The sequence below is a fragment of the Leptodactylus fuscus genome, chromosome 10, assembly GCF_031893055.1.
Source record: "Leptodactylus fuscus isolate aLepFus1 chromosome 10, aLepFus1.hap2, whole genome shotgun sequence".
Taxonomy (NCBI): Eukaryota; Metazoa; Chordata; class Amphibia; order Anura; family Leptodactylidae; genus Leptodactylus; species Leptodactylus fuscus.
This window is the reverse complement of record NC_134274.1, coordinates 12,633,964-12,661,195: the sequence shown is the minus strand read 5'-3', so window position 1 is coordinate 12,661,195 and position 27,232 is coordinate 12,633,964. Positions and strand designations below refer to the sequence as shown.

The following is a 27,232-nucleotide window of genomic DNA, read 5'->3' as shown; positions in this document are numbered from 1 at the left end:
GCCCCAGATTCCGAAGTGTGAATGAGCCCTAAGGGTAATTCACACATAATAATTTGGAATTGCTTTTAAGCCGTGTTCCACCTTCAGTCTTCATCCCATTGTATTTAAATGGCGGCAGAGACAAAAACAATTCAAACAAAAACAGTGCAAAGCCTCATGGGAAGTGCAGGTTGGGAGGTATGAGATAGGACTACTAGGCAGACTTCTCTGTATTGTACACGCCCCTGCTTCAGAGAGAAATACAAAATGTATCATTGCCATAACAGGGCTATGCGGAAACCCCTATGGAAGGCTTATTATGGTCAGCATGGCCCTGCAGATTTTTTACATTTGATGAGCTCTCAGGTAGCCTTTAGTCCTCAAGCACCGTTTTTGGGGGTTGCCAACAACAATAAACATTGGTAATGTGCTCTTATCACAATAGGCTCAAAGTGCACCTCTGTAAGAATACTGCTTCAGCTTGTAACCACAATCTACAGCTTCTCAAACCTCTGTTTAACCTTCTACTGTCTGGGTGCCTGCCGCTACAGACTTTGGTTACATTACAGTGTATTGTCACCTGTAGATGAGCCCCCTATTCTCCTCCATCTCCAGCACACACAGCCTTACTTACCAATCCCCTTCCTGCTGACTGTCGCCTCTGCAGAAGGGAAAGTTCTAGCGGCCGTGAGCAAGAGCCAGGACCAGTAAGTGGAGTTAGTCCAGCAGGTAATGGCCTATTAAAAAAAAAAAAAAGCAAATTAAAATCTGCAGCGGTAGCGGCTGCCGCCGAGCCACCTGATGTCGCAGACCCTGTGGCAGCAGCTACCCAGTAGTTACGCCCCTCCCTCCTAGTACATTGTAACACTTACCTAGAAGACCATGAAATGGTTAACAAGATGGCCAGGGACTGTAGGTGAGCAAGGGGTTAAAGTTTTGTAAAATGCTAGAGGGAAAAATCTCCCAACTGTTTTTGGGAGGATTTAAAGAAGGGGTATAAATGCCAGAGGCGGGAAGAGGACTTACGCTTCGCAGTCAGGCAGCAGGAACCACCTCCCCGCGGTTTTTGATGGTTTTCGGTATCTCTTTCTCGTCTCTGGTTTCCTTCTTTGGTTTTCCATAGGTGAAGAACGCTGGTTTGGAAGATCTGTTCTGTTTCAGGACTCTTTGTTACAGCAGTTTGTCCGTGCCCAGTGGAAGAAGGGGTCATCGTCCACACGCCCACTGGCATTTTGGACAAAGGTTTAAAAATTGATTTTATAATATTTGGATGTTTTAAAAGGTCAAAGGGCATGAATTCTATGTTTATCCTTATGACAAACAGTGTTAATAAAATCTGTGGCCAACCCCACATAACCAAGAAATAGACGGCTCTGTCATCATTTGGAGGTCACTGACAGTTGGCAGAGGATGGTGTTGTGTTGGAAGCTATTATTAGCCTACCTGCAGTCTGCTCTGGTTAGTTGGGTGCTGCACAGAAACTTCTGCAATCCTTTTGTATGTTATAATACTGATATTAGTGTTTCATGTCCTGAGGTGGAGCAGAAGGTACAGGCTATGGAGAAGCTACAGATGGATCCTGGTTTGATTCCCAATGCAGCGGGTTGTGGACTGAAAATAAAAGACATCACTATCATAAGATTAATGACCTTCTGAGGAGGGGATTCCTGACCTGTTACTGTTAACAGAGGGTGAAGAGTTTTTGGGTGACCCCTATAGTGTGTATCTAATAATATGGAAGGAAAGTCCGAACTGTGATAAATGTCAGAAATCTGAAATACATAATATCTCTGAGTGAATACAATCTATTGCTCTCTGTTATCAGCCATTACAAGGGGAGGCTGACTGTAGGAGGGGGAATATAATCTATTACTTCCTTATATCAGTCAGTTTAGACTGAGAAGAGGAGGAATCTTGTAGATGACGTGTAATGTCACTTACTACACATCTCCCGACCTGAGACCCTCCTGGTACACTGTAACGCTTACCTGCTAAGGCTGAACTCCTTTTGTATGTTATAATACAGATAACAGGGTAAACTTTCATGCGCTAGTGCAGGTGATGGAGCAGATACAGATGGATCCTGGTTCAATCCCCAGGCAGCAGGTTGGGAACTAGAGAGTGAAAGTCATCACTATTATTAGATTAATTACCTGCAGGTATTTGTTGTCCGCTGATGGCTGATCTATTACTGGTAACGGAGGATGAAGAGTTTTGGGTGACCCATATAGTGGAAGGAAAGTCGGAACTGTGATCTATGTAGAAAACCTGAAACACCTAATATCTCCGGGTGAATACAATCTATTGCTCCCTGTTATCAGCCATGTCAGGCCGAGGGAGGCAGACAGAATAACCTAAGCCCCAACCATGTAGGAAGCGGAATAATCTATTGTTTTCTTTTATCAGCCCTCTCAGACGGTCATTTTGCATGTTATAATACACATGAGATCCTACAGCTTTCATGTGCTGAGGTGGAGCTGAAGGTAAAGGTGCTGGTGGTGGTGATGACGGAGCAGCTACAGACGGATCCCAGTTCAAGTCCCAGAGCAGCAGACGGTTGGAGAAGAAGATGAGTGTCACTGCAAGAAGGAGGATCCCAGAACAGACCCCTAAGGAGGAGGATCAGCCCAGTGGACTGGCGGGGGTCTTGCTGAATATAGAGACACCAGATTTTGACACTTAACTGAAATGCCAGGGACCAACTTTACAACTTTCTTCAATACCACCACAGACCTCCTATAGTGTGTATCTAATAATCCGGAAAGAAAGTCCAAACTGTGATAAATGTCAGAAATCTGAAATACATAATATCTCTGAGTGAATACAATCTATTGCTCTCTGTTATCAGCCATTACAAGGGGAGGCTGACTGTAGGAGGGGGAATATAATCTATTACTTCCTTATATCAGTCAGTTCAGGCTGAGAAGAGGAGGAATCTTGTAGATGACGTGTAATGTCACTTACTACACATCTCCTGAGCTGAGACCCTCCTGGTACACTGTAACGCTTACCTGCTAAGGCTGAACTCCTTTTGTATGTTATAATGCAGATAACAGGGTAACCTTTCATGTGCTGAGGTGGAGCAGAAGGTGAAGGCTCTAAGGCAGGTGATGGAGCAGCTACAGGTGGATGCTGGTTCAATCCCTGGGGCATCAGGTTGGGAACTAGAGAGTAAAAGTCATCACTGTTATAATATTAATGGTGTGCTGGTATTTGTTGTCCGCTGATCTATTACTGGTAACGGAGGGGGAAGAGTTTTAGGTGACCCATAGCTAATAATCCGGAAGGAAAGTCGGAACTGTGATCTATGTAGGAAACCTGAAATACCTAATATCTCCGGGTGAATACAATCTATTGCTTCCTGTTATCGGCCATGTCAGGCCGAGGGAGGCAGACGGAATAACCCCGAGCCCCAACTATGTAGGAAGGGGAATAATCTATTGTTTTATTAGCCATCTCAGACTAAGTCAGACGGTCATTTTGCATGTTATAATACACATGAGATCCTACAGCTTTCATGTGCTGAGGTGGAGCCGAAGGTAAAGGTAAAGGTGCCATTGGTGTTGACAGAGCAGCTACCAGACGGATCCTGGTTCAAGTCCCGGAGCAGCAGACACCTGGAGAAGATGAGCATAGCCACAAAAAGGAGGATCCCGGAAGAGACCCCTGAGGTGGAGGAGTGGACCAGTAGGGGGTCTTGCCGAATAGAGAGACGCCAGATCACTATTATAATATTACTGAGCTGCTGGTATTTGTTGTCTGCTGGGGATCTGATGGCTGATCTATTACTGGTAACGGAGGGGGAAGAGTTGTTGGATGACCCATATAGTGGAGGGAAAGTCTGAGCTGTGACACACACCTAATATCTCCAGGTGAATACAATCTATTGCTTCCTCTAACACTCCTACAGGCCAGGCCGACTGTAGGAGACGGAATATCATCTATTACTATCTGGTATCAGCCACGTCATCTATTGCTTTCTTTTATAAGCCCTCTCAGACTAAGTCAGACAGTCATTTTGCATGTTATATTACACAGAAGATCCTACAGCTTTCATGTGCCAAGGTGGAGCTGACAGTAGAGGTGCAGGTGGTGATGGAGCAGCTACAGAAAGATCCCGGTTCAAGTCCCAGAGCAGCAGGCGGATGGAGAAAATGAGTGTCACTGTGAGAAGGAGGATCCCAGAAGAGACCCCATAGGAGGAGGATCAGCCGAATAAAGTGACAACAGATTTTGACACTTAACCACTTACTACACATCTTCCGACCTGAGACCCTCCTGGTACACTGTAATGCTTACCTGCTAAGGCTGAACTCCTTTTGTATGTTATAATACAGATAACAGGGTGAGCCTTCATGTGTTGAGGTGGAGCAGAAGGTGAAGACTCTAGGGCAGGTGATGGAGCAGCTGCAGGTGGATGCTGGATCAATCCCTGGGGCATCAGGTTGGGAACTAGAGAATAAAAGTCATCAATATTATAATATTAATGGTGTTCTGGTATTTGTTGTCGGCTGAGTAGCTGATGGCTGATCTATTACTGGTAACGGAGGGGGAAGAGTTTTAGGTGACCCATAGCTAATAATCCAGAAGGAAAGTTGGAACTGTGATCTATGTAGGAAACCTGAATATCTTCGGGTGAATACAATCTATTGCTCTCTGTTATCGGCCATGTCAGGCCAAGGGAGGCAGACGGAATAACCCCGAGCCCCAACTATGTAGGAAGGGGACTAATCTATTGTTTTCTTTTATCAGCCATGTTAGACGAAGTCAGACGGTCATTTTGCATGTTATAATACAAATGAGATCTTACAGCTTTCATGTGCTGAGGTGGAGCCGAAGGGAAAGGTTCCTTTGGTGTTGACAGAGCAGCTACAAGAAAGATTCTGGTTCAAGTCCCGGAGCAGCAGACACTTGGAGAAGATGAGCGTTGTCACAAGAAGGAGGATCCCGGAAGAGACCCCTGAGGAGGAGGGTCATCCCAGTAGGGTGTCTTGCCGAATAGAGAGGTGCCAGATCACTATTATAATATTACTGAGCTGCTGGTATTTGTTGTCTGATGGGGATCTGATGGCTGATCTATTACTGATAACCGAGGGGGAAGAGTAGTTGGATGACCCATATAGTAGAGGGAAAGTCTGAGCTGTGAACACACCTAATATCTCTGGGTGAATACAATCTATTGCTCCCTCTAACACTCCTACAGGCCAGGCCGACTGCAGGAGACGGAATATCATCTATTACTATCTGGTATCAGCCACGTCATCTATTGCTTTCTTTTATCAGCCTTCTTAGACTAAGTCAGATGGTCATTTTGCATGTTATATTACACAGAAGATCCTACAGCTTTCATGTGCCAAGGTGGAGCTGAAGGTAACAGTACCAGTGCTGATGGTGTCAGTGATGACAGAGCAGCTACAGACAGATCCCGGTTCAAGTCCCAGTGCAGCAGATGGATGGAGAAGCAGATGAGCATCACCGCAAGAAAGAGGAGGATCGGACCAGTAGAGGGTCTTGCCAAATATAGAGGCGCCAGATCTCTATTATAATGTTACTGATCTGCTGGTATTTGTTGTCCGCTGGGGATCTGATTAGAGATGAGCGAGTACTGTTCGGATCAGCCGATCCGAACAGCACGCACGCATTGAAATGAATGGACGTAGCCGGCACGCGGGGGGTTAAGCGGCTGGCCGGCGTCAAAGCGGAAGTACCAGGTGCTTCCATTCATTTCAATGCGTGCGTGCGTGCTGTTCGGATCGGCTGATCCGAACAGTACTCGCTCATCTCTAGATCTGATGGCTGATCTATTACTGGTAACGGAGGGGGAAGAGTTGTTGGGTGACCCATATAGTGGAGGGAAAGTCTGAGCTGTGAACACATCTAATATCTCCAGGTGAATACAATCTATTGCTCCCTCTAACACTCCTACAGGCCAGGCCGACTGCAGGAGACGGAATATCATCTATTACTATCTGGTATCAGCCACGTCATCTATTGCTTTCTTTTATAAGCCCTCTCAGACTAAGTCAGACAGTCATTTTGCATGTTATATTACACAGAAGATCCTACAGCTTTCATGTGCCAAGGTGGAGCTGAAGGTAACAGTACCAGTGCAGATGGTGTCAGTGATGACAGAACAGCTACAGACAGATCCCGGTTCAAGTCCCAGTGCAGCAGATGGATGGAGAAGAATATGAGCATCACCGCAAGAAGGAGGATCCCAGAAGAGACCCCCAAGGAGGAGGATCAGCCCAGTAGAACAGCAGGGGGTCTTGCCAAATAGGGAGATACCAGATTTAGACACTTAACCAATTTTTCAGGGACTAGACCCCTGTTTTAAACTGCACTTTCCACCTTTCTTCAATACCCTCTCAGACCTGTCCAGCATCCTCTGCACACAGCTTGACCATGCAGGGACCTGTCCAAGGCCAACCTGGAGCCTTCATTTAGCCTGGAGCCTGGAGCCTGGAGCCTGGAGCCTGGAGCCTTCATTTACCCTTGAACCTGGAGCCTTCATTTACCCTTGAACCTGGAGCCAACACCCTTGGGCTTGAACCTGCAACCTGAGGAGCTCTTCAGATACAGCCAGAGCATATATCCATTGAGCCATCACCTCAACACAACATACACAACATACACAACATACACAGCTCGTTCGTCGTATATGATGTTAGAAACTGGTACAATGTCTGCCTTCTCAGACGGTCATTTTGCATGTTATTATACACATATGATCCTAAAGCTTTCATGTTCAAAGGTGGAGCTAAAGGTAAAGGTACAAGTGATGATGGTGTCGTTGATGACGGAGCAGCTACAGACAGATCCTGGTTCAAGCCCCAGGGCAGCAGACAGATGGAGAAGAAGCTGAGCGTCACTGTAAGAAGGAGGATCACAGAAGAGGCCACTAAGGATGAGAATCAGCACAGTGGGCTGGTATGGGGTCTTGCCAAATAGAGAGACACCAGATTTTGACACTTAACCAGAAATTGCAATTTCCATCTCAGACTTATCCAGCATCCTCTGCACATAGTTTGATCACACAGGGACCCATCCAAGGACAACCTGGAGCCTTTATTCACAGCCAACCTGGAGCCAACACTCTTGGGATTGAACCTGTAACCTGAGGAGCTCTTCAGATACAGCCAGAGGATATACCCATTGAGCCATCACCTCAGACCGACATACATAGTTCGGTCCTTCTATATAATGTTAGAAACTGGTACATCGTCTGCCCCAAGAAAAAGTGGTGGTGACAGAGGAGACCATCACCAGGATCCCATAGAGGAATAACGAGCAATCTACCGTGGATCCTGAGGACCCAGTGGGGGAGGGGTGCAGCGCCTTTAAAGGAAAAAGAGTCTTAGAATGGTCTGCACAACCTGGGGATCAAACCTGCAACCTGAGGATTCCTCCAGATACAACCAGAGCACTTATCCAGTGAGCCACCCCCTCAACACAACACAAGTGTCCTGGGATATATATTATATTACTTGTTACTTTTTCCCTATTAGTTTTGTTTCAGATCTTTTTCTTTTAGGAGTTGGGATTGGTGGGTTGGTTGATCTAATTAACATCTAGTCCTTATTTCACAGATCGGTTTGTCCATTACCATATATTGCGCATAAGAAATAACTTGAATTTTTGTATGTTATAATAAAAATAGCAGGGTAAATTTCAGATAACAGGGTAAACTTTCATATGTTGAGATGGAAGGTAAAGGCTCTAGGGCAGGTGATGGATGAGCTACAGGCGGTTGCCGGTTCGATTCCTGGGGCAGCAGGTTGTGACCTAGAGAGTAAAAGTCATCACTATTATAATATTAATGGCGTGCTGGTATTTGTTGTCCGCTGATCTATTACTGGTAACGGAGGGTGAAGAGTTGTTGTGTGACCCATATAGTGGAGGGAAAGTCTGAACTGTGACACACACCTAATATCAGTAACATTTTCATTTTTTTGCCTCACCATATTTCAGCACCTTAGATCATGGCACTCCGCACGGAGATCTAATCGTTGCACTTTTGATAGATTGGCCCCTGTGATTTCTCCTAAAAGCAGGGGAAACTCAACTGCAGAATTTGTGGTAGTGGGGGGCTGCGTTTGCCCTTTCTTCTGTTTGTTTTTTGTAAATAAAAGTAAATCAATCCTCACCCAAAGCATGGCTCAGGGTGTCTAGAAGGGAGTGCTTGCTTCCTTGCATTTGGAGATTGATGACATAAAAATCTGCCTACTGCTAGTGCCATAGAGTTGTAATGTATTATTATTAAATGATTATCTATACGCAGATGCACCTCCCCCTTCAAATATGCAAATTTTCCCATGATGCATTTTCCTCAGCTCTCCTTAGTTTAAATAGATGTCTCTCAGAAGTTGTCCATATATGAGGCTGGTGGTTTTGTTTTGCATTTTTGCAGATTGCTTGTTTTGTTGGTTGACTTGGAGGTTGTCATGACTTCCTGAGTTAATCAGTTCAGAAAACGATTATGTGTTTTCCAAACTCTCTGAGTTACAACATCTCCAACAGTAAGAAAAAAAAGTCAAATGTCCCTTTAAGATGAACCTCTTTGTACTGTTTAGCACAAGAAGGGTGTGTTATAATTACTGGCCCCAGCTTCATGCTGCACCTCCCCCTCCTTTGTTTCATATATTTTCAACTGTTTTAATTTGCATAAATTCCCACAATGCTTTGCCTGAGAGTCTCCTTAAGTTAAATGGATGTTGCTCTGAGCTGGTCCCTGTGAAGACGCCGCACATTAGACATAGAGTGTATTCTGCACTCGTGAGCGCTGTGGGGCCTTGCCTGTAGCTGTTGCAGCACGGTGGCCTTGCGGTGCTGGTGTACTGAGTTCAGTTCAAAACCTGCCAAGTACTCCTTGGAGGATCTTCTATGTAATCCATGTGTTTGCATGGCCGGCTGGCAATGACCATTTCTCTGCATGGAGCTGTTGCCACCATGGTGTATGGTGGTTGGAGGCTGCTGCACCAAAATGAAAAGTGAAAAAAAAATTTCTGCCTCACGAGATTTGAACCCCGGCGCCGGCCGGTCGGCCGGCCCAGATTCTACTCCCCAGATAAGCTCCGCCCACTCTTCCAGATCAGATCAAATTTTCAGATTCTAAGTCATTTTCCTTCATTTAATTTATTGTTTCCGCTATTCATACAACTTAGGGCGAGTTCCTGCAATGCATTCTGGGAAATTTATGCAAATGAGGCATTTTTGATTGGATAAGAAGTCAGGTGGGCGGTCATGTCAGAAACGAAGGCATCTCAGCACCAGAACCATGGGCTTCTACCTTCCATTCTGCCTCTCGATGGCCATGATCCTGCTTACCAGATGGCAATGGGTAGCAGAGATCGCTGATCACAGGGTTCATGTCTGTTGGACTAGTAGGAATAGACTGAGCACCTATAGACCTTTATCCACTTCTGGTCCACTCATAGACTATAGATGTCTGGGCAGTTGTAACCCTGCCATGACGTATAGGCTGCCAGACATGTTATCTCACCCAGTATATCCCATGAGTCTCCCAGTACTCAGGGCCCTAGTGAAAAATAGCAAAGCCTTGTACACTCGACTCCAGATCATTAGTATTTATTACACTGTGACGTCATCTCAGTAATGGGAATGTTAATGAAGAGGTTGCCTGGAGATTTACTAAGATATATAGATAGATATATATAGATATATAGAGATAGAGATAGGTATGTAGAGATAGATAGGGATAGATTTAGATATATAAAGAGATAGATTTAGATATGTAGAGAAATATAAAGATAGATTTAGATATATATAGAGATAGATTTATATATAGAGAGATAGATATATATGGATATAGATAGATAGATAGTTAGATGATAGATAGATTGATTTAGATGTAGATAGATAGAGATAGAGAGAGATAGATAGATAGATAGATAGATAGATAGATAGATAGATAGATAGATAGATAGATAGATTTAGATATATAGATTTAGGTATAGATATTAGAGATGAGCGAGTAGTAAAATATTCGACTACTCGAAATTCGATTCGAGTAGACCTCAATATTTTACTATTCGATCGAATATCGAATCCCATTATAGTCTAAGGGAAAAAATGCTCGTTTCAGGGAAATCAAAATTTCACCAATTGGAGTCACCAAGTCCACAATGAGACCCCAGGAAGTGATGCCAACACCTCTGGAATGCAACTGGGACAGCAGGGGAAGCATGTCTGGGGGCATCTACCATGCCCAAGTCCTTGTATTACCCCAATATCACAGCCTATCAACTAGACACTTTCCACACTCAATAGAACCTCTATGGAAAGTGGAAAAATACTTGGAAACCTTCTTTCCTCTACATTAGTATGGACAGAAAGACAAATTTTAAGCTAAAGAAACATTAGCATGCACCCCTTTAAATCACGTTGCCCATGACAACCACATATGTATACGTATATAACAGGAGATTGGCAAGGTATATAGAGCCCAAAATCCTCTGTATGTTAGATGTATACAAGCGTACTGTATAGCAAGTATACACCTAGCTTACAACAGGTATAGGACAGGAGATGGGAAAGGTAGATTGGGGGAAAATTAGTTGCAAAAATATTGTATATACAGATGGTGTACAGATACAGATGGTGTATATACAATCTTCAAGCAGTGGTAGATGTAAGTTTAGCTCTTATAAGAGTTGTTGGGGTAAGATTCCTACCTAAATAATGCTAATTCCTAGCTAACCCTGGCAGACCGTTTCTCCCTGTCTAATTCACAGTTACATCTGAACCAAATCGGACACCCACTATTCTTATAAAGTGGAGGTCACCTGATTTAGCCAGCCAGTGACTGTATACGTTTTTTTTCCCGATGCCAACGTCGTCCTAGTTCCTGTCCCACCTCCCCTGCACAGTTATTGGTGTAAAAAAAAATTTAGGCCTCAATTATAGGCCTCAGTGGTGACATCTAGGAAGTGTAACGTCAGCTGCAGACCTGAAGAAGAAGATAAAGTCAACTGAACCACACAAGGATGTCCAGGAGAGGTTCAGGACAATGGTGAACCTAGCCTGGCTGCTACCTGAGGCAGACGATCGAAAGCCCCCCCCAAACCCCCCCGGACTAAATACCGGTGGGTAGGGGTGCTAGTGCAACATTACAGTGACATTTTTTTTTTGTTACTTACAGGAGACGTCTCTGATTCATTGCTCATATTTCACATCTCTTCACTTTACTGCCATTACCTCTTCTTCCAGCTGTGACTTGTCTCTGTAAAGTTTGGAACACAGACGTGTTTGACTCCTCAGTTTTCCATGTATGAACGCTTTTATAAATGTCCCTTGTATGAGGAATTATGCCCTACAGCGCCCCCTGCAGTCTCTATTATACCCCACAGCGGCCCCTGCAGCCTCTATTATGCCCCACAGCGGCCCCTGCAACCTCTATTATGCCCCACAGCAGCCCCTGCAACCTCTATTATGCCCCACAGTGGCCCCTGCAACCTCTATTATGCCCCACAGCGGCCCCTGCAACCTCTATTATGCCCCACAGCGGCCCCTGCAGCCTCTATTATGCCCCACAGCGGCCCCTGCAACCTCTATTATGCCCCACAGCGGCCCCTGCAACCTCTATTATGCCCCACAGTGGCCCACCCAACTCTATTATTATTATTATTTTTTAAAAGCATGTGAAGGTTCCAGGAAGCATTTTTTTTAGCAAAACCATACTGTGCAAATACAGCCTTACGAGAAAGTGTTATACTTGCAACCAGATTATGTGACTGTGCTTTACAGATATTCTCACTCATTACAGATACAAATGTATATTCTTATATACTATACACACATATTTTCATATCTATGGGTAAAAATTAGTGTTGAGCGAATAGTAGATACGAGAGTGAGGTATTCGACAAATAGTTTAAAATACTATTCACTCAACACTAGTAAATATATATACCAGGAAGTATTGCCTGAGCCTGAAAATATGAGGAATGGTAGAAATGGTCCATACACATAGTTTGTACATAGTCAAATTAAATACAAGTTTAATTTTTAATTCTCACATAGGTCATAGAAACAGTTTCCTTTCCAAAGGCAAATAACCACATTACTACGAGGTGTCAGACACAGGTTTGATATTTTATTTGCTCTTTTTGTCGCTGTTACAGATGTCAGACTTCGTTCCCGGTGTTGAGTTGTAAGGACTTGTGCGGTATACACAACAGCCAGGTCTTAGCAGGAACTTCTAGACTAATCTGTAGTAAAACAAATAACAGAAGTTGGGTTATATAGAGAATAGTAACATACTAAGATTTAACATTATGTTATATTACACTCTGATTTACTATCACTTTCCCCCCTGCACCGGCGTGATGCCTCCCATGAACAGACCCGCTTACCCCCCCTCCCTTGTTCAGTGTATGCAGGTGTGGGCTGCACCCCCCAACCACCCTTGCGTGTGGGCCCGGGGTCCCCCGCAGGTACCATGGGTCCCTGGACCCCCTCCCGCATGCCCCCACCCGGACCCCATGCTCCCCACCCCAAACTCTGGTGCTTTGTGCCCCCCCTTCCCATTGCTTTCCCCCACCCACTCATCTCACCTATCACCCTTCTCCCCAAACTCCCTTGCCGTGCGCCCCCCCATCCTGGGCGCCCCTGGTTGTAGTGCCTGTGATGGTAGGTGCAGAGATGAGACTCAGGAGACAGGGTGGCTAACACGGTAATTCAGATTTTTACTGAACAACACTGTATATCCAAACAGCTTCCAAACTGGAGGTGCAGATCTTTAGGAGCTTTGCCAGGGACTGGAACTGAGGGCGGAGCCTATGTAGAAATGGGTGGAGCTAAATGTGCTGTGGCATGCTATGCCGTCCCTCTTTCTATACTTTGAAGGTTGGGAGGAATGATAGTATAGAGGTCTTTATATGATGTGCTTTCTTTGGTAATTGTATAGTGGTAATAACAAATCACCAACAAACTATATATGTCTTTACAATTTTTTTCTTCTAATCTTTTAAAAACTGTATTAGTGCCGCTGGACTTCTGAAATTACTAAATATGATAGTGTTGTTGGTATGTCAGGATTTGGGGTCCCGCTTTTAATTTTGCCCAGGGCCACATTTTGTCTAAACCCGGCCTCGTATGCGGTCACAATTTCCAGCCATGGGCTCCCTATGCTATAGTCTCTGTCACTGGCTCTACATTTCTGTTCATTGTAACAAGAGACCTCACTGGCTGTCATGTGCTCTCCCATCACGACCCGAACTAAGGTGACAGTCACTTCTATGGCTACACCTCATTCTCACGTACTAATACTACTGTACAGTGCAATGCTTCTATTGTTGCCACCAGGGTTGTAGAGTTGATAGGATAAACCACCTACTTAACCCATTTCTCGAGTTTCTACAACCTGGCTCCGACTCCTGCTCTGATTTTGACTCCTTTGTAATTGACAGCCATAGTCAGAAGCAGTAAAGATCTTCTAACTCATGAAAACATCCAGAGATTGATTTCTTGTGAAAGTCTTTTAATCCTAGTTGTGTAACCCCGCTACACTTGTGTCCCCACCCCTTGCAACTGGCCTTGTGACATCCCAAGGTCTGTCTGTCTGTCTTTTTATCTAATCTGTCAGTCTGTCCTATTATATATTTTCTGTGTAGCCGCTCACACTCATTCATTACTATATGTGAGAGATGAATTATAGACTTTGCTGCTTCCCAGTTCAGCTCAGACTTCAGGTCACATCATGTAGATTGGAATCCTTATAAGATGCAGCAGATTTCATTCTGACAGAGTGAACAATCTGACAAACAAATGCTTTCGCGTTCCGGAGCAAACCCTTGAGAACTTCATACCGGAGCTGGAACATTGCAATCTCTTTGTTTAATGCAGTCTGCTCTCAGGAGTTTTCGAACACATCAGAAAACTTAACAAAAAAATATACAGATGAAATTCAGCTGAAAGTGACAAATCTGTGTGTTTCATGCAGGTTCTGGGACTGGTGATTCTGATCCAGTTTTCTATTTCTCAGTATATAGCTGACCAGACCCGGCTGATTGATGACATTTCTTCCCGTCAGTAAAAACTTTACACAGTCCTATGCACAGACTTCTCTGAGCAGTTGTGGTTTTATCTATTCGTGCAACTTTGATTTTATCAGTACGCAGATTACAGGGATGTGGGGACGAAGGACAATGAGTATCAGACTGATAGTACTCATGCCTTCCAACAGTACTGTTTTCCATGGGACTGTCCACTGCGACCATAGAATAAAAAGAAATACACAAACATGTATAAATGGGATTGAATGATGTAGCTGGATGAGGTTTAAAGGGATTCTACCACTAAATCGCTTTTTTTTTGTGCTTTAGATGTCGGAATAGCCTTTAGAAAGGCTATTCGCCTCTTACCTTTAGACGTGATCTCTGCGGCGCCGTTCCTTAGAAATACCGGTTTTAACCGGTATGCAAATGAGTTCTCCGCAGCAATGGGGGCGGGCCCCAGCGCTCAAACGGCAATGCGGGCTTCCCCACTGCTGCCAGAGAGCTCTCTCCAGCGCCTCCATCTTAAGCTGCAAACCTGCCTCTTCTGTCTTCCGTCTCGGTCCAACCTCCGACGCCTGTGCAGTATGCTCTGTATTGAACAAGACCAAGAGCGACCTCCCAAAAATGCCGCTCTTGCTCTTGTAGTTCAATACAGGAGCGTACTGCCAACCTCTGACGCCTGCATGTGTAAAAGATTTAATTGAAGTCAATGGGAGTGTTATTTTTACACCTGTATTCTATATACGTGTATTATGCTAAAATACACTCGCGTTAACTCCGTGTGCACGAGCCCTAACTAGGGAGCACTTTAGAGCGTGTTTTAACTTTAAAAAAAAGTAAAATGAGGTAATGAAATATATTACAAAAATGTTTACCAAACAAACACCTTAGTTAAAAAAAATTACACTTTAAAGGAAACCTACCAGGAAGTTTTGGGGCATTCAGCATGTCCTTGTCCTTAAGCCAGTGGTTTAACTTGCCTTTTGGAAGCCTGTTCATCCCCCTAAAAAAAACCAAAGCAAGTAAACTCTCCCCTGAGGCCACATGACAAGTGATTGCACCTGTGAAAAATCACTGGTGGGTAACCCGCTGTGAACTGTAGTTGCAGCACATGGATGAGATTAAACAAGTATCACCCATATCATGTGCTAAAACATGCAGCACAAAGGATGTGGAGGGGCCAAAGAGAAGCCTGCAGGTGAGCTGCTGCAAAAAAATAACACCTGTTTTTACAACGGCCTTTGCTGTGGTTGCTTGCAGACAGGGCCGGTTTTTTACAAAGAATGGCCCTGGGCAAAATTTAAAAGCGGCGCCCCAAATCCTGACATATCGTATAAACACCTAGAGAAAAAGGGCCTCAGTCATCATAGGCAGCCAACCCCAAAGATATAGAACCATACAGAAAAAAACACAGAAGGGGTCCAAAAGCACAATTGAAACAATCCATGTAACAATATTTATTGTTACATGGTTCTATATTGTATAAACACTGCCATATTCCATTATTTCAGAAGTCAGTGCTGCACTTACTGCGGCATTGGTATAGTCTTAAAAGATCAGGAAAACAAAAGAAAAAAAAATTGTAAACATATATAGTTATGAAACCGCTATGTATGTACCGCTATACTGGTGTGAATTATTATCACTATACAGACAATTACCAGAAATTACACATCATATATAGACCAACAATACCTCTATACTAGGCCCAGATAGTACATGACCTCCACACTGTGCCTACTACCTCCATTACACTACATACTGAAGCAAAGACAATAGTGCACTACACAGACTTATAATAAACATCACATCAATTAAAGGGTTTTCCTGACCCCAAATTGATTTTTTTTATACTGGTAACTTAGCCAGGGTGATCTTTTATACCGAACCCCATAGAGATCATCTGTTCCAGCAGCTTTTGGATGCCAGATGCAGATTGCCAGATTCAAGTAATAGGAGCAGCGCTGAAATTACCCAGAACCACCACTATACAGTGGTGGGCCTATATATATATTCAGGCCCCTTTATTAATAATAGTTCCTCTCTCTCGAGTGGCTTTTAATAGCAAACCTGCCTGCGGGCTCCCCGGGGGGAAACCGTTTTTTTTCGGCCAGACACAAAGTCTGACATGCAGGACTGTGTCTGGAGGTTTCCCCACAGAGAGGCCGCAAGCGGACACCGGCGGTTTGCTTTAAAAAGCCATTCAAATGAATGGGCTTTAAAACTAACCGCCGCGTAGCCGTCCACTGTCCATTTTCACCAGGGCTTGGGACAGAAACCCCAGCGGAATGACACAGGCGCAAATGTGAACACCCAGTTAGTGGTCGAGGAAACAGAAATCCTGAATAAGATATATTACAAAGTTTCTTATATTTACCTGCACTATTCATTGATGACAAGTTGTTTAAAACTGGAGGTCCGCTTTAAATCTACATCTGTCTTCCCCCCATGACACAAGCTTCACAGTGGGAACATACAACATGACTGACCGCTGTCGATAACTTCCTACTGTATGTTTTCTTACCATGATATCATCACAACTTTTCATCTGTAACCATAGTGATCCAGCCGCTAACCAGAGACAGATAAAGGTAGTCGCATATGATTTTACTAATGTTCTCATATTTTTCTTCAGGGACCTACCAATGAAAGGCCCTGTTCACCCGGGGCAAGAAGGGGCGGATTTTCTGGTGCTGAATCCACGTCATAATCCACCCCCTTCACAATGGAGGTCTATGTAGACCGCTAGCTTACTTTTTTCCATGAGCGTCATGTTGCTGTTCAAGGAAAATAGAACCAAGCTGCCCTTTCGTCAGGCGGATTTTGTGGCTGATTCATCCGCGGCGTCCACCTTGCGGTAGCTTGTTCCTGACTAGCCCCATTCATTTGGGCCTACTCCGGAGCGGAGTGCCGTGATTGTTGGAAGTTGCAGCAGGAGTATTTTGGTCCTATTCTGACACGGCTTCCCGCTTCAAAATCAGGACCAAAATACTTGCCCCGTGTGAACTAGGCCTAAGTGTACTTTCTTGTCAGTTGGGTTAAACAGATGTAAAAAAAGAAAAAAAAGGTGATTTGAACGTACCCCAAGATGTGTCTCTTTTACACGGATTACAGGCGTCAAAAGTTGTATAAGTGTTAATTGTTTTATTTCCATGGATGAGCTAACTTTTACCCTGCGGTTGTTTTTTTTTTTTGTTGCATATGGAACATACCATGGTGGGTCATGATTGTCCAGCCCACCCATGTGACCTGTGCCTTGTATGGAAGACATGTCAGCATATCACCATAAGAATAAGTGCACACATCACAAAAATGCTGCAAAATCACTGCATCAAAAACCTCCTCAAATCAGGCGTTTGGTTGTTTTTTTTTTTTCCCCTCTGCCGCTTTCAACCTTTGCATTAAAATGGTAAAATTCCACAGGTATAATCTGCAGAAATATTCGCCATGTTATGGGTTTCAGCATTGCCGCACTAGTCACTCTGCAGTTGAGGTTTTTTTTTTCACATCCACTATGCTGCAACTGTAAATCATGGCAGATGAACCTGCAGTCATTTTGCAGCGTTTTCCTGATCTAAAGAAAAGATTTCTACACGTTTACACGAGAAACTTGTCTACATTTTGGATTATTACCCCTCAAAAGGGCAGATTAACCCATGCCTAAAACCAGCAATACATCCAAGATATTGATCACTCATAGATCATACAGATGATCTCACTAGACGCAACATGAGAATTTTATATAAATACACCAATGTATACTTTTTTTTTTTTTTTTTTTTAACATTTCCTTTTATTCTGAAAACACAGTTTTTAATTTTTTTTTAGTCAATTATATATAACAAAATCTACAAGGTGATTATAAAATGGAATGGCAGAATAATACATGTACAGAAACGAGCGTGGTTATGAGGAGGTGACAGACAGATCTACACATGATTATAGTTATCCATTGGCACGGGTCAGCACGGCCGAACGATCTATAGGTGCTCAGCAGTAGCCACTGATAAGAAATGCATAAGAGTGTCAGTAGATGAAACAATCTACTACAATAAAAACGAGTATCATAAAAATTAAAACAACCTAAAATTAAAAAAAAGGAAAAAAAATAGCCGTCATATATACAAACTTCTGTACAAGATGATGAAACAGGACTCAGCGGACATTAGCAATGCCTCAGACAATTACATTATTTTTTTTTTATTTGCTTTTTTTTCTCTTGTAAATTGCTCCCTTAGTATTCTACTACATAAATTAGTATCCACAGCTCAGTAGCTCAATGGTTTTTGGTTTTTTTTCTATTTTTTTTTAATATACTTTTTCTTAATCTAAATGACTTCTACGGTGATTGCACAAAAAGGAAAAAAGGCAAAAATGTTGTGGCCCAAATGAGGTAAATCCTGCACCAATAAGTGTGGTGAGCTGTGATCTACTGCATGATCCCAGAATCCACTGATGCCTGCTTTCTTGTGGTTTTCGGAGGGGGTGGTGGTGGCGTTTTGCTGGGTAGTGGAGGTGGCAGGTGCTGAAAGAAAAGTAAAAATTCAACAATTGGCATCAACGAGAAAAATACATGGTGGAGAATACACAACTATAGGTGAATCTGCCCATACACAGAGAGCTGTCAGCTGGTTTAACCAATGGGTAGTACACAGAACTTCACCTCCAGGTTGAAATCCAACATGCTCGATTGATCCCTCTTTCTTCTGATGTCTACCATGGGGAGGGCAAGTGGGCAGACCCCATACTCATTAAAACATTGGCTAGTGTGAACAACTTTTATCTTATATGGTCAGATTATAAAGATATAGAATAATGTTGTCACGTTATTTGGTCTATGGCATAGATACCTTGTTATTTCCGAAATGTCAAAAGCCTTTCTAACATGTTTCCGAGTCTCATACTTACAAATGTCATTTACACCAGATTTAAAGGGCTTGAAGTTATAGAAAATACATAGGGGCAGATTTATTATGCTCTGTGCGTCAGCTTTTTTGGCATACAAGGCATAAAAAGTTGCAATGCTCTGCTTTTGTTTCCACTTTCCAAAAAGGGGGGCATGGTAAGGGTGAGGCCATTGGCCCTGTCAGACTTGTCATTATCTGTGAGTTGGGGTACATTTCCCTTCTAGGCAGACGGCCCGGAGGAAGGTGCGTGTAATTTATGAGGAGGCTAGTCAAAAATAATGTGCAGTGTCCGCCGGCTCTGGGGTGCCCCGTAGTCTTTGTTCAGAAACAGCACCACTTTTTTTCCATTGCTGGTATGTAGAATTGCAGTTTAGACCGATTAGGTGAGACTTCCACCATATTGGTTGTAACGCACAAAAGATCATAAGGCTGAGAACAGGACAGTATTGCTCCAAAGAGGTAAGAGACGTCGCCCCATCACTCCAAAGAGCTCACTGTATGGTTCCGGTGACTCTAGCTTATCTATCTGTGGGGCTGGGGTGATATGCTGGGTTCTGCTGACAGACTCCCGTTAACTCTATGCAGGAAATTTGGTGCTCTGTATCAGCCATAAATAGAAAAAATAAATCAGCAGAGAATATTGGACCTAGAACACGACATAGTAAATAAGTCCCAGAGACTGTAGAAAATATTACATGGCAATAATGCTGTACATTACAATATATGGAATTATCTATCTAGTGTATAAACCTAGTAACAGTACATAGTACCGACAGGAACAGTAAGTGATTGGGGGGTTTAGGTCAAAATAAAGCCTGTTCCTTTAAGGAAGACACAGTGTATGTGTGTATGATGCAGAGGAGTAGTCATGGTACTGGTGATCCGCTCCGTGTGATGGAGAGGACTGTGATGTGACGACTTTCTTTTAATACATAAATCCCAATAGATCTATACTTGGTGTTCTGCTACGTGCGGGGCTGCTTCCCTTTCAGATACGAGGAGTCTGCCAGTTCACATTAGACCCTATTCTAAGCAAATTCACTGACTCGCGCACACCTCAGGGGAGACGAGAACCTTATGTAAAAGGCACATCTGCATCCAAGCAGCAATCTGTCCTTCTACTATCAGACAGCTCTCTAGTTCAGCTTTGTATCCAAGAAACTGGAGGGACAACCTCAGTGAGACTAACCTCAGAGTATAATATATGGTCTATACAGCACCGCCAATATCAGCGCATCAGAAGGATCATCACTATGTGTAGATATATTGCAAAAATACTAATAAAAATGAAGTACAAAATAGGGAAAAATGTGGCAAAGTTTTATCTAAAGTATGAATCTGCTCCTACTTGCTGAAACTCCTCTTCCAGACCATAGGGGGCAGTATTTCAGCAGTCATCACTGGTGTACTGAAGATATTCTACTAAAAAGAGGCAATCGAATAATACGCAAGAAATGTACTGACAGCAGTTTCCTTGTAACTTCCTCCATCCCAAGTGATAGGTCTTAGAAAGTACAATTGATATAAAGGGGGCGCTAAAGAGCACAGGAAATAGCAATTCTTCTCATACTTCCCAGTTCTTTTTGTACTACCATTTAGGGATGTTTGGTGTACCAATGAAGTTAATTGTCCTTAGACATGGAATTAATGGAGCCGTATGCTTACCCTTTGTGGTGGGGGTGGAGGTGTTGCAGGTGGGATGAAGTCTTGGTAGTCCATGACGTTGCCGTAGTCTCCGGTGCTACTTTTCATTGGTAGTGGTGGGGGGATATCCATGGGTTCAGCAGCATTGACGCCATTTTGTTCCATGCCTGGAGGTACAAAGTTTAGGGAAATCTAATTCAGCTCCTCAGTCTTTTAGGGTATCAGTAATAGCTGAAAGAAGGGGGTGTATCGTGACTACAACCCCTGTCCATAAGGTTTATTATGGCACAAGGAATGAATTAGAGGGGCTTCCAAATTTTCTGAATAGTCATCAAATAATTCTAGAATCCCCCTGCAGGTCATCGCTGCGCCTCTTTGTGTAACAATCCCTTAAATAGTTCACAAAAATGGCAGCCTGAGTTGTAAGATATCAGCTAGAGCATCATTTGACCTCTCTTCTCTCTGCTGAATGGCCGAGCAGCCTCGCTGATCATTTAGCTGACACAATTGCAGGTCACATTAAGTACAGCGATAATACTTTCTAGTAAGAGGATCCCTTTATTTAGCCTTAAAGGGGTTGGTCAAGGAGTTAAATTTATCATCTGGTGGTTTCTCCATGCTGAACTGAGGTTTCCAGCTCCAGATCACATGCTTGAACCCAGCCCTGGTTCGCTCTGTCTCCTCCGTCCTCTCCTGATTTCACAGGACCGGATGAATATAGTAACGCCAGCCCCTAAATCCTGTACAAACAGAGGAGGGAAGGGGTACGGAGACCTGGGGCCTGGTTCCAATCAAATGCCTCTTGATTGGATCCTCTGAATCAAGCATGAAGAAACTACAAGAGGAAGGAAGGAAGGTACAAAGAAACAAATCCCAGGTGTCAGACCTCACCAGTGACATATTCATAATCTATCTTAAGGTTACATAGTTGATGAGGTTGGATAAAGACATTAGTCCATCAAGTCCAACCTATAATCCTACAATCCCTACAGTGTTCATCCAGGGGAAGGCAAAAAACCCCACGAGGCTCATGCCAATTGCCCTATTTCAGGGGAAAAAATTCCTTCCTGACTCCAAATCTGGCAGTCCGTATAAAAACCCTGGATCAACGTGTCCTTAAAATCTAGAGTCCAAGGTTAGGTCCTCAATATGTATGTCTTGGAAAATCCCTTTAATCACCTGGAATAATGAGATTTATAACAGATAAAATCAATAAAGGGGTTGGCCAGGATTCACCAAAACCGTGGTGAATACCAGACATGGCCATGGACAAGGGCGGCGCTATTTCTGAAAGAAAGCAAACCTTTTTGTTCTTATCCTAGAGTCTAGGACCCAGACCACCCTTACAATGCCAGGCTCTGTTATTCCCTACCATGAAGCAGTTGTAGGAGAGATACAGATGCGCTGTGGCAGGAGTCTTCGTTCCACGTATAATCGGGGATATTTATGGCTCTCACATAAACAGTAACGCGGTTGTCATTATTTCCCTGACTAATTGCTTTCATTATCATCATTTTTCTGTATAACTTGAGAACATTTTTCCCAAATTAGACAGTCAATAATAATAATAAGAGAATGAATCACTGGAGTCACAAGTTATTATACCCGGGAAAGACTGATGGGCTGTTTTCTGTCGGCATTCTGCAGGGATTTAAATTTTTTTTTATATATAATTGTAGACAAAATAAGACAAAACCAAATGAAAAAAAGCAAACTAAAACAAAATACTGGCTAATATACATTTTTTTGTGAATTAAGTGAGCCGAGTCTCTTGAAAGAGGACCTTGTATGAGATGGTCACTTATATGTGACCCCCACCAGTCCTTCCTTTTTTTTTTTCCCCCTTTTAAACTAAAAAGAGCTCCACGTTTGCCCACAGGTTGTGCCTAGTATTGCAGTCTATTTCCTATTTACTTTACAGGGGCTTTCTAGGGCTTTAGATGGTTGAAGAGACTGCAGCGCTCGTGTGAGTGCCCAGCACAGTGCCACACATATCATAAAGGCTGTGCTTGGTATTGCAGCTCAGCCCTATTCACTTGAATCAGACTGAGCTACTGCTGTACTATGTGACCTGACCAGAAGAAGCCGTGGTCCTGGATGTCGGACCCCCACAGATCACATATTTATGACCTGTATAGGTTGTCCATATGTGAAGCTCAGAAGACCACTTTAAAGGAGATGAGCAGCAGTATTATGCCATGGTCAAGAGTGGGGTACTGTTACTGGGGACAAAAAAACCTGCACCTTTTCCTAATTGCAGAGACAAGCCCTTGTGAATTGTAGTCTAAGTATTTATACTGTACCGCCATCCACTAAATTCTCCAGTACTGATATTGCTTTTGAGTTAGGGCCTATACAACAGTGCTATGATGGTGGATACAGTAACCTCAGGTGTATACATAGCAGGGGCCCCACGAGGCTTATAGGGGTCCTAGTTGTGATGCAGATTTCTACAAGCCTTGTGCAAATGAGTTCACCTTTCGGCGGTAGATAACACTTTCTCTACCTCTCCGTATTGGTGGTCTGGAGAAGATCTAATCTGCATATCTTTTTTCCCAGAAAGCTTTGCTCGACCTATTAAACTCCCTACAGTCCCCTGAAGGCACACCAGTAACTCCTCCTTGTAAATCAGAATAAAATACAATGTGAGAATTTCAGCGTCTGTTCACACTACCCTGTGTGGACACTGTACAGTATCTTACCTATGGGTGGGCTGAAGGTTAGCTTACTTCTTGGAGTGACCGGTGGAGCTTGTTGGGAAGAAGCTTGACTTGGGGAAACAGAAAATCTCCTTTCACCAACAACAGTATTGAGAACTTGACTTTTCGGTCTCTGGGGCCTTAAAGGACTTATCTAGGAGAAAAATAGGTCGTATTAAAGGTAAAACATATAAGTGCTATCGTTCTATAAAACTCAGACTGTTTCCTGCATTCTTCTTCACCTCTTTGCTGTCAATTGTGCCCATTTGATTTATAAAAACTGACCAGGATGACATTAAAGTCAAGTATAGAGCACAAGATAATGCAACAGGACAATTTGTGGTAGACATCTCATGATATAATACCTAGCTCTGCTACATCTGCACAGTTACATAGCGTCTAAAGGTGTATGCCTATACTCTGCACCCTGATCCTAGCAGTAGGTGCTGGACACAAGACAGTAAGTTGTCCTGCTGATTGGCTGTTGAGGTAGGTGCTGGGATCCCCTCCTATGTTTACAAGAAAGCTTCATACAACCGTGTACTACATAGTCGCACTAAGGGGATGTTCACAAAGGAATTCCACCTAAAAATCTGCTCCAAATTCTAGCTTGACTTTTCCTCCTTTTGTTTTTATTAGAAGGCAAACAGAAACATCCTGCTTGGTCTTGGCGTGGATCCCGCTGATGTTTCATCCTCAGAACTTGCGACACGAGGCTCAGGCCGATTAGCTCTATTGTTTCTGAGGCAAATCTGCTTTAGCTATCTGACACTGGAAACAGAGGGCTGGAATGTGTAGAGGACATTATTACCCAAATTCTCTCATGTGAACATACCCTTATCCCTCCAGATAAGTGATGATCCTGCCAGCTGTGGCCTTTAAAGAGGACCTTTCACCACTTTTGGGCACATGCAGTGTTATATACTGCCAGAAAGCCGACAGTGCGCTGAATTCAGCGCACTGTCGGCTTTCCCGATCTGTGCCCGGTGTAAAGAGCTTACGGTGCCGGTACCGTAGTGCTCTATGGTCAGAAGGGCGTTTCTGACCATTAGCCAGAGACGTCCTTCTGCCTCAAGGCGCCTATCGCGCTGTGCTGGGGAGTGGGGATGAACGCCTCCTCCCTCTGCTCACAGCGCTCGTCCATAGACGAGCATTATCAGGGAGGGAGGGGAGAGTTCCTCCCCGCTCCACAGCACAGCGGGATAGGCGCCGCGAGGCAGAAGGACGTCTCTGGCTAATGGTCAGAAACGCCCTTCTGACCATAGAGCACTACGGTACCGGCACCGTAAGCTCTTTACAGCGGGCACAGATCGGGAAAGCCGACAGTGCGCTGAATTCAGCGCACTGTCAGCTTTCCAGCAGTATATAACACTGCATGTGCCCAAAAGTGATGAAAGGTCCTCTTTAAGGACATATTCCTAGCTTTAGATATTTTTTGTGCAGGTCATCGATTTTACATTAAGGGTTCAACACCTGGAACCCAGATGACACTGCCATTAACTATACAGTATGCAGAGCCTGGAGGCAGACAGCGCTGTGCACAGGGTACTGGATGTTTATCTTATTGCAGTTTAGTCTCCTTTTAAGCAAAAGGGAGTTGAGCTGCAGTAACCCAGCATGGCCACTACACAGTGTCTGGAGCGCTGTGGTTCTGTACACTGTGTAGTTCATATACCATGGCTGCTGACATCAGCTCATCATTGGATGTGCAAGAATTGAACCTATCCCCATCTAATATTGACGACCTAGAGTAAGAATACCCCGCGAACCAGTACAAGTAAATAAAGACACTACACATCTATCTATACCCGGTGACAGGACTTACAGTCTCAGACAGGATGACGGCCTCAGACTGCTGTGGTGCAATATCGGTCGCTTTAAATTCTTTATCGAATATCTCCTGGTGCTTGCTGTTCCTCTTCTCCTTCTTTTTCTCTTTTCTGTCTTTATCAAGATCATCTCTGTCTAGTTTATCTTGAGAACGATAATGCATCTTCTTTGGCAAAAGTGGTTCCAGAACAAAACTAGGAGAGAGGAAAGATTCAATTAATCCCAATGTGTGTCATGTGGTCAACAAATTGTAATAGAGTCATTCCCTACTGTATGGTGTATCATATCAGCTTTTAGGGGTAAGGGATATATATATATATATATATATATATATATATATATATACACACACACACACACACACACACACACACACACACACTGGTGATTACATAGCTGTCAGTGTATTTTAGTGGATCTATACAGGAGACAAAAGGTGCAGTTAAAGGGGTGTCCAAGATTACAAAAACATGTCTTCCTTCTTCCAGAGCAGTGTCATACCAGTCCACAGATTGTGTCTACTAAGCATCTAAGCTTCATTAAATTCAATGGAACAAAGTTGCAATACCAAACACGACCCACGGACAGTGGTGGGGCTGTTTTTGGCAGCCATGTTTTTCTGCTTCTGGACAACACCTTCAAATATAACATCTGTCCCCGATCATGTATTTTAGTAAATTCTTGCATTCCTAACAATTCTAGAGATTATTTCCTTATAACTCTGTACTGTACCACTCCTATGGTTTTCCTCCTGCAAGTGAATTGACTCTAGTCAACAAGGCGGGTCTCTAAATACACTGACACTCTCCAATCAGTGCTAGACTATGTAAGGACACATCCGATTAATGTATACACTAATTTCCAGGAGGAATAACAGAGGGACAGAGCACAATGTAAATTAGTATGGCAAGCTGTCCCAGCAGTGTTATTAGCATGTAATAAAGCAGGAGAGCAGACCGCTCCTCTAGGATTCAGAGGCTTGCAGACAAGTTTTCTACTGTAGATACCACTCACCCCAATGTCTAGTGAACATGTAGCAGACGGGTTTTATTTTCACCCTGTTGCTACTTATTTCCAGGCCTGTGGGGTGCAGATCACAGATATGACAAACAAGCAAAACGTTAATGAGAAATTTTAGACAACCTGAAAATCTAATGACATTTCCCTACTGCATCTGTCAACTGGATGAAAATGGTCTTTCTAAATATAAGGCGGCTCACAGGTCCGAATCAATATTCATCTCTAGAAGGGCTGCCTGTATTTACTGCAGCTCGGTGGGAAGAAAAGAGCCTGATACTAATAGCCCTCTCCCCATTATATCATCATTTACTGTGCTTTTGCTGTGTTTTTGGGGACTTGTATACTCTCAGGATAGGCCATCAATATCTTATCGGCGGGGGGCCGACACCAGACTACTGCTTGAGCACAACCTCCTCTTCCCCTCTTACCAAGCGGAGCCATACAATGTATAGTGCTTGTGCTTTGTTCACAGCTCAGTCCTATTCATGGGAATGGGGCTGAGCTGGAAATACTATTTATGTGACCAATGTGATGTCACATAGCCTGTGAAGTGGCACTCACCTGAAACAATATTTTGATGCTATACAGAGACCTGTATTGATATGGTGAGTATTGAAAGCAAAGGCACTTGCGGACTGATCCCCCTTAGACCAGAACTAAGAATGATTGCCCACAATGGGGTAATATCAGTGGGTGTCCTGCTGCATTTGACCACCTTGCCGTGGTTGCAGGTCGATTTGCACTACAAGCTATTAATGCAGTGTGTGGATTTTGTTAAATCTCAACCTTTCTGGTGGTATCGGGACGACAGCCACGTTTGCATAGATCAGTTGCTTGGAGGGGTGTCTGGTTTGCGTATCATGCAGTGTACAGAGCCAGAACCAGATATCTCCGTGCCCTTTATAGTGGCTGTGAAGTCAATAGGATGGGAGCAAAACTGCAGTAACTGAGCCTGTCCTCTATACAGTGTAAGGAGCCATCTGCTCTTGGCTCTGAACATCTGATCTAAGCAGGGAGCCCATTGATCAGAAATTTATGGCCGAACTGAAGAACAGGCTATAGATTATTTAAAAAAAAAAAAAACAACAAAAACATGGACAACCCTTATTGCGTATCACCAGTCACACTGAAGCGC

General features: G+C 43.6%; 1 protein-coding gene across 2 annotated transcripts in view; it reads right to left on the bottom strand.

Annotated features, from left to right (window-relative positions):
- Positions 1-17,805: 17,805 nt before the first annotated feature.
- DOCK1 (dedicator of cytokinesis 1) overlaps positions 17,806-27,232 on the bottom strand; it is a 216,011-nt gene continuing 206,584 nt past the window's right edge. For both annotated transcript variants that reach the window (XM_075257678.1, XM_075257680.1), the window contains exons 49-52: positions 25,073-25,271; positions 23,251-23,401; positions 20,570-20,715; positions 17,806-18,522 (exon numbers count right to left, since the gene is read on the bottom strand). In XM_075257678.1, coding sequence (XP_075113779.1) covers positions 18,427-18,522; positions 20,570-20,715; positions 23,251-23,401; positions 25,073-25,271 — 592 coding nt within the window. In that variant the 3' untranslated portion in view covers positions 17,806-18,426. The remainder of the gene's footprint in view (positions 18,523-20,569; positions 20,716-23,250; positions 23,402-25,072; positions 25,272-27,232) is intronic.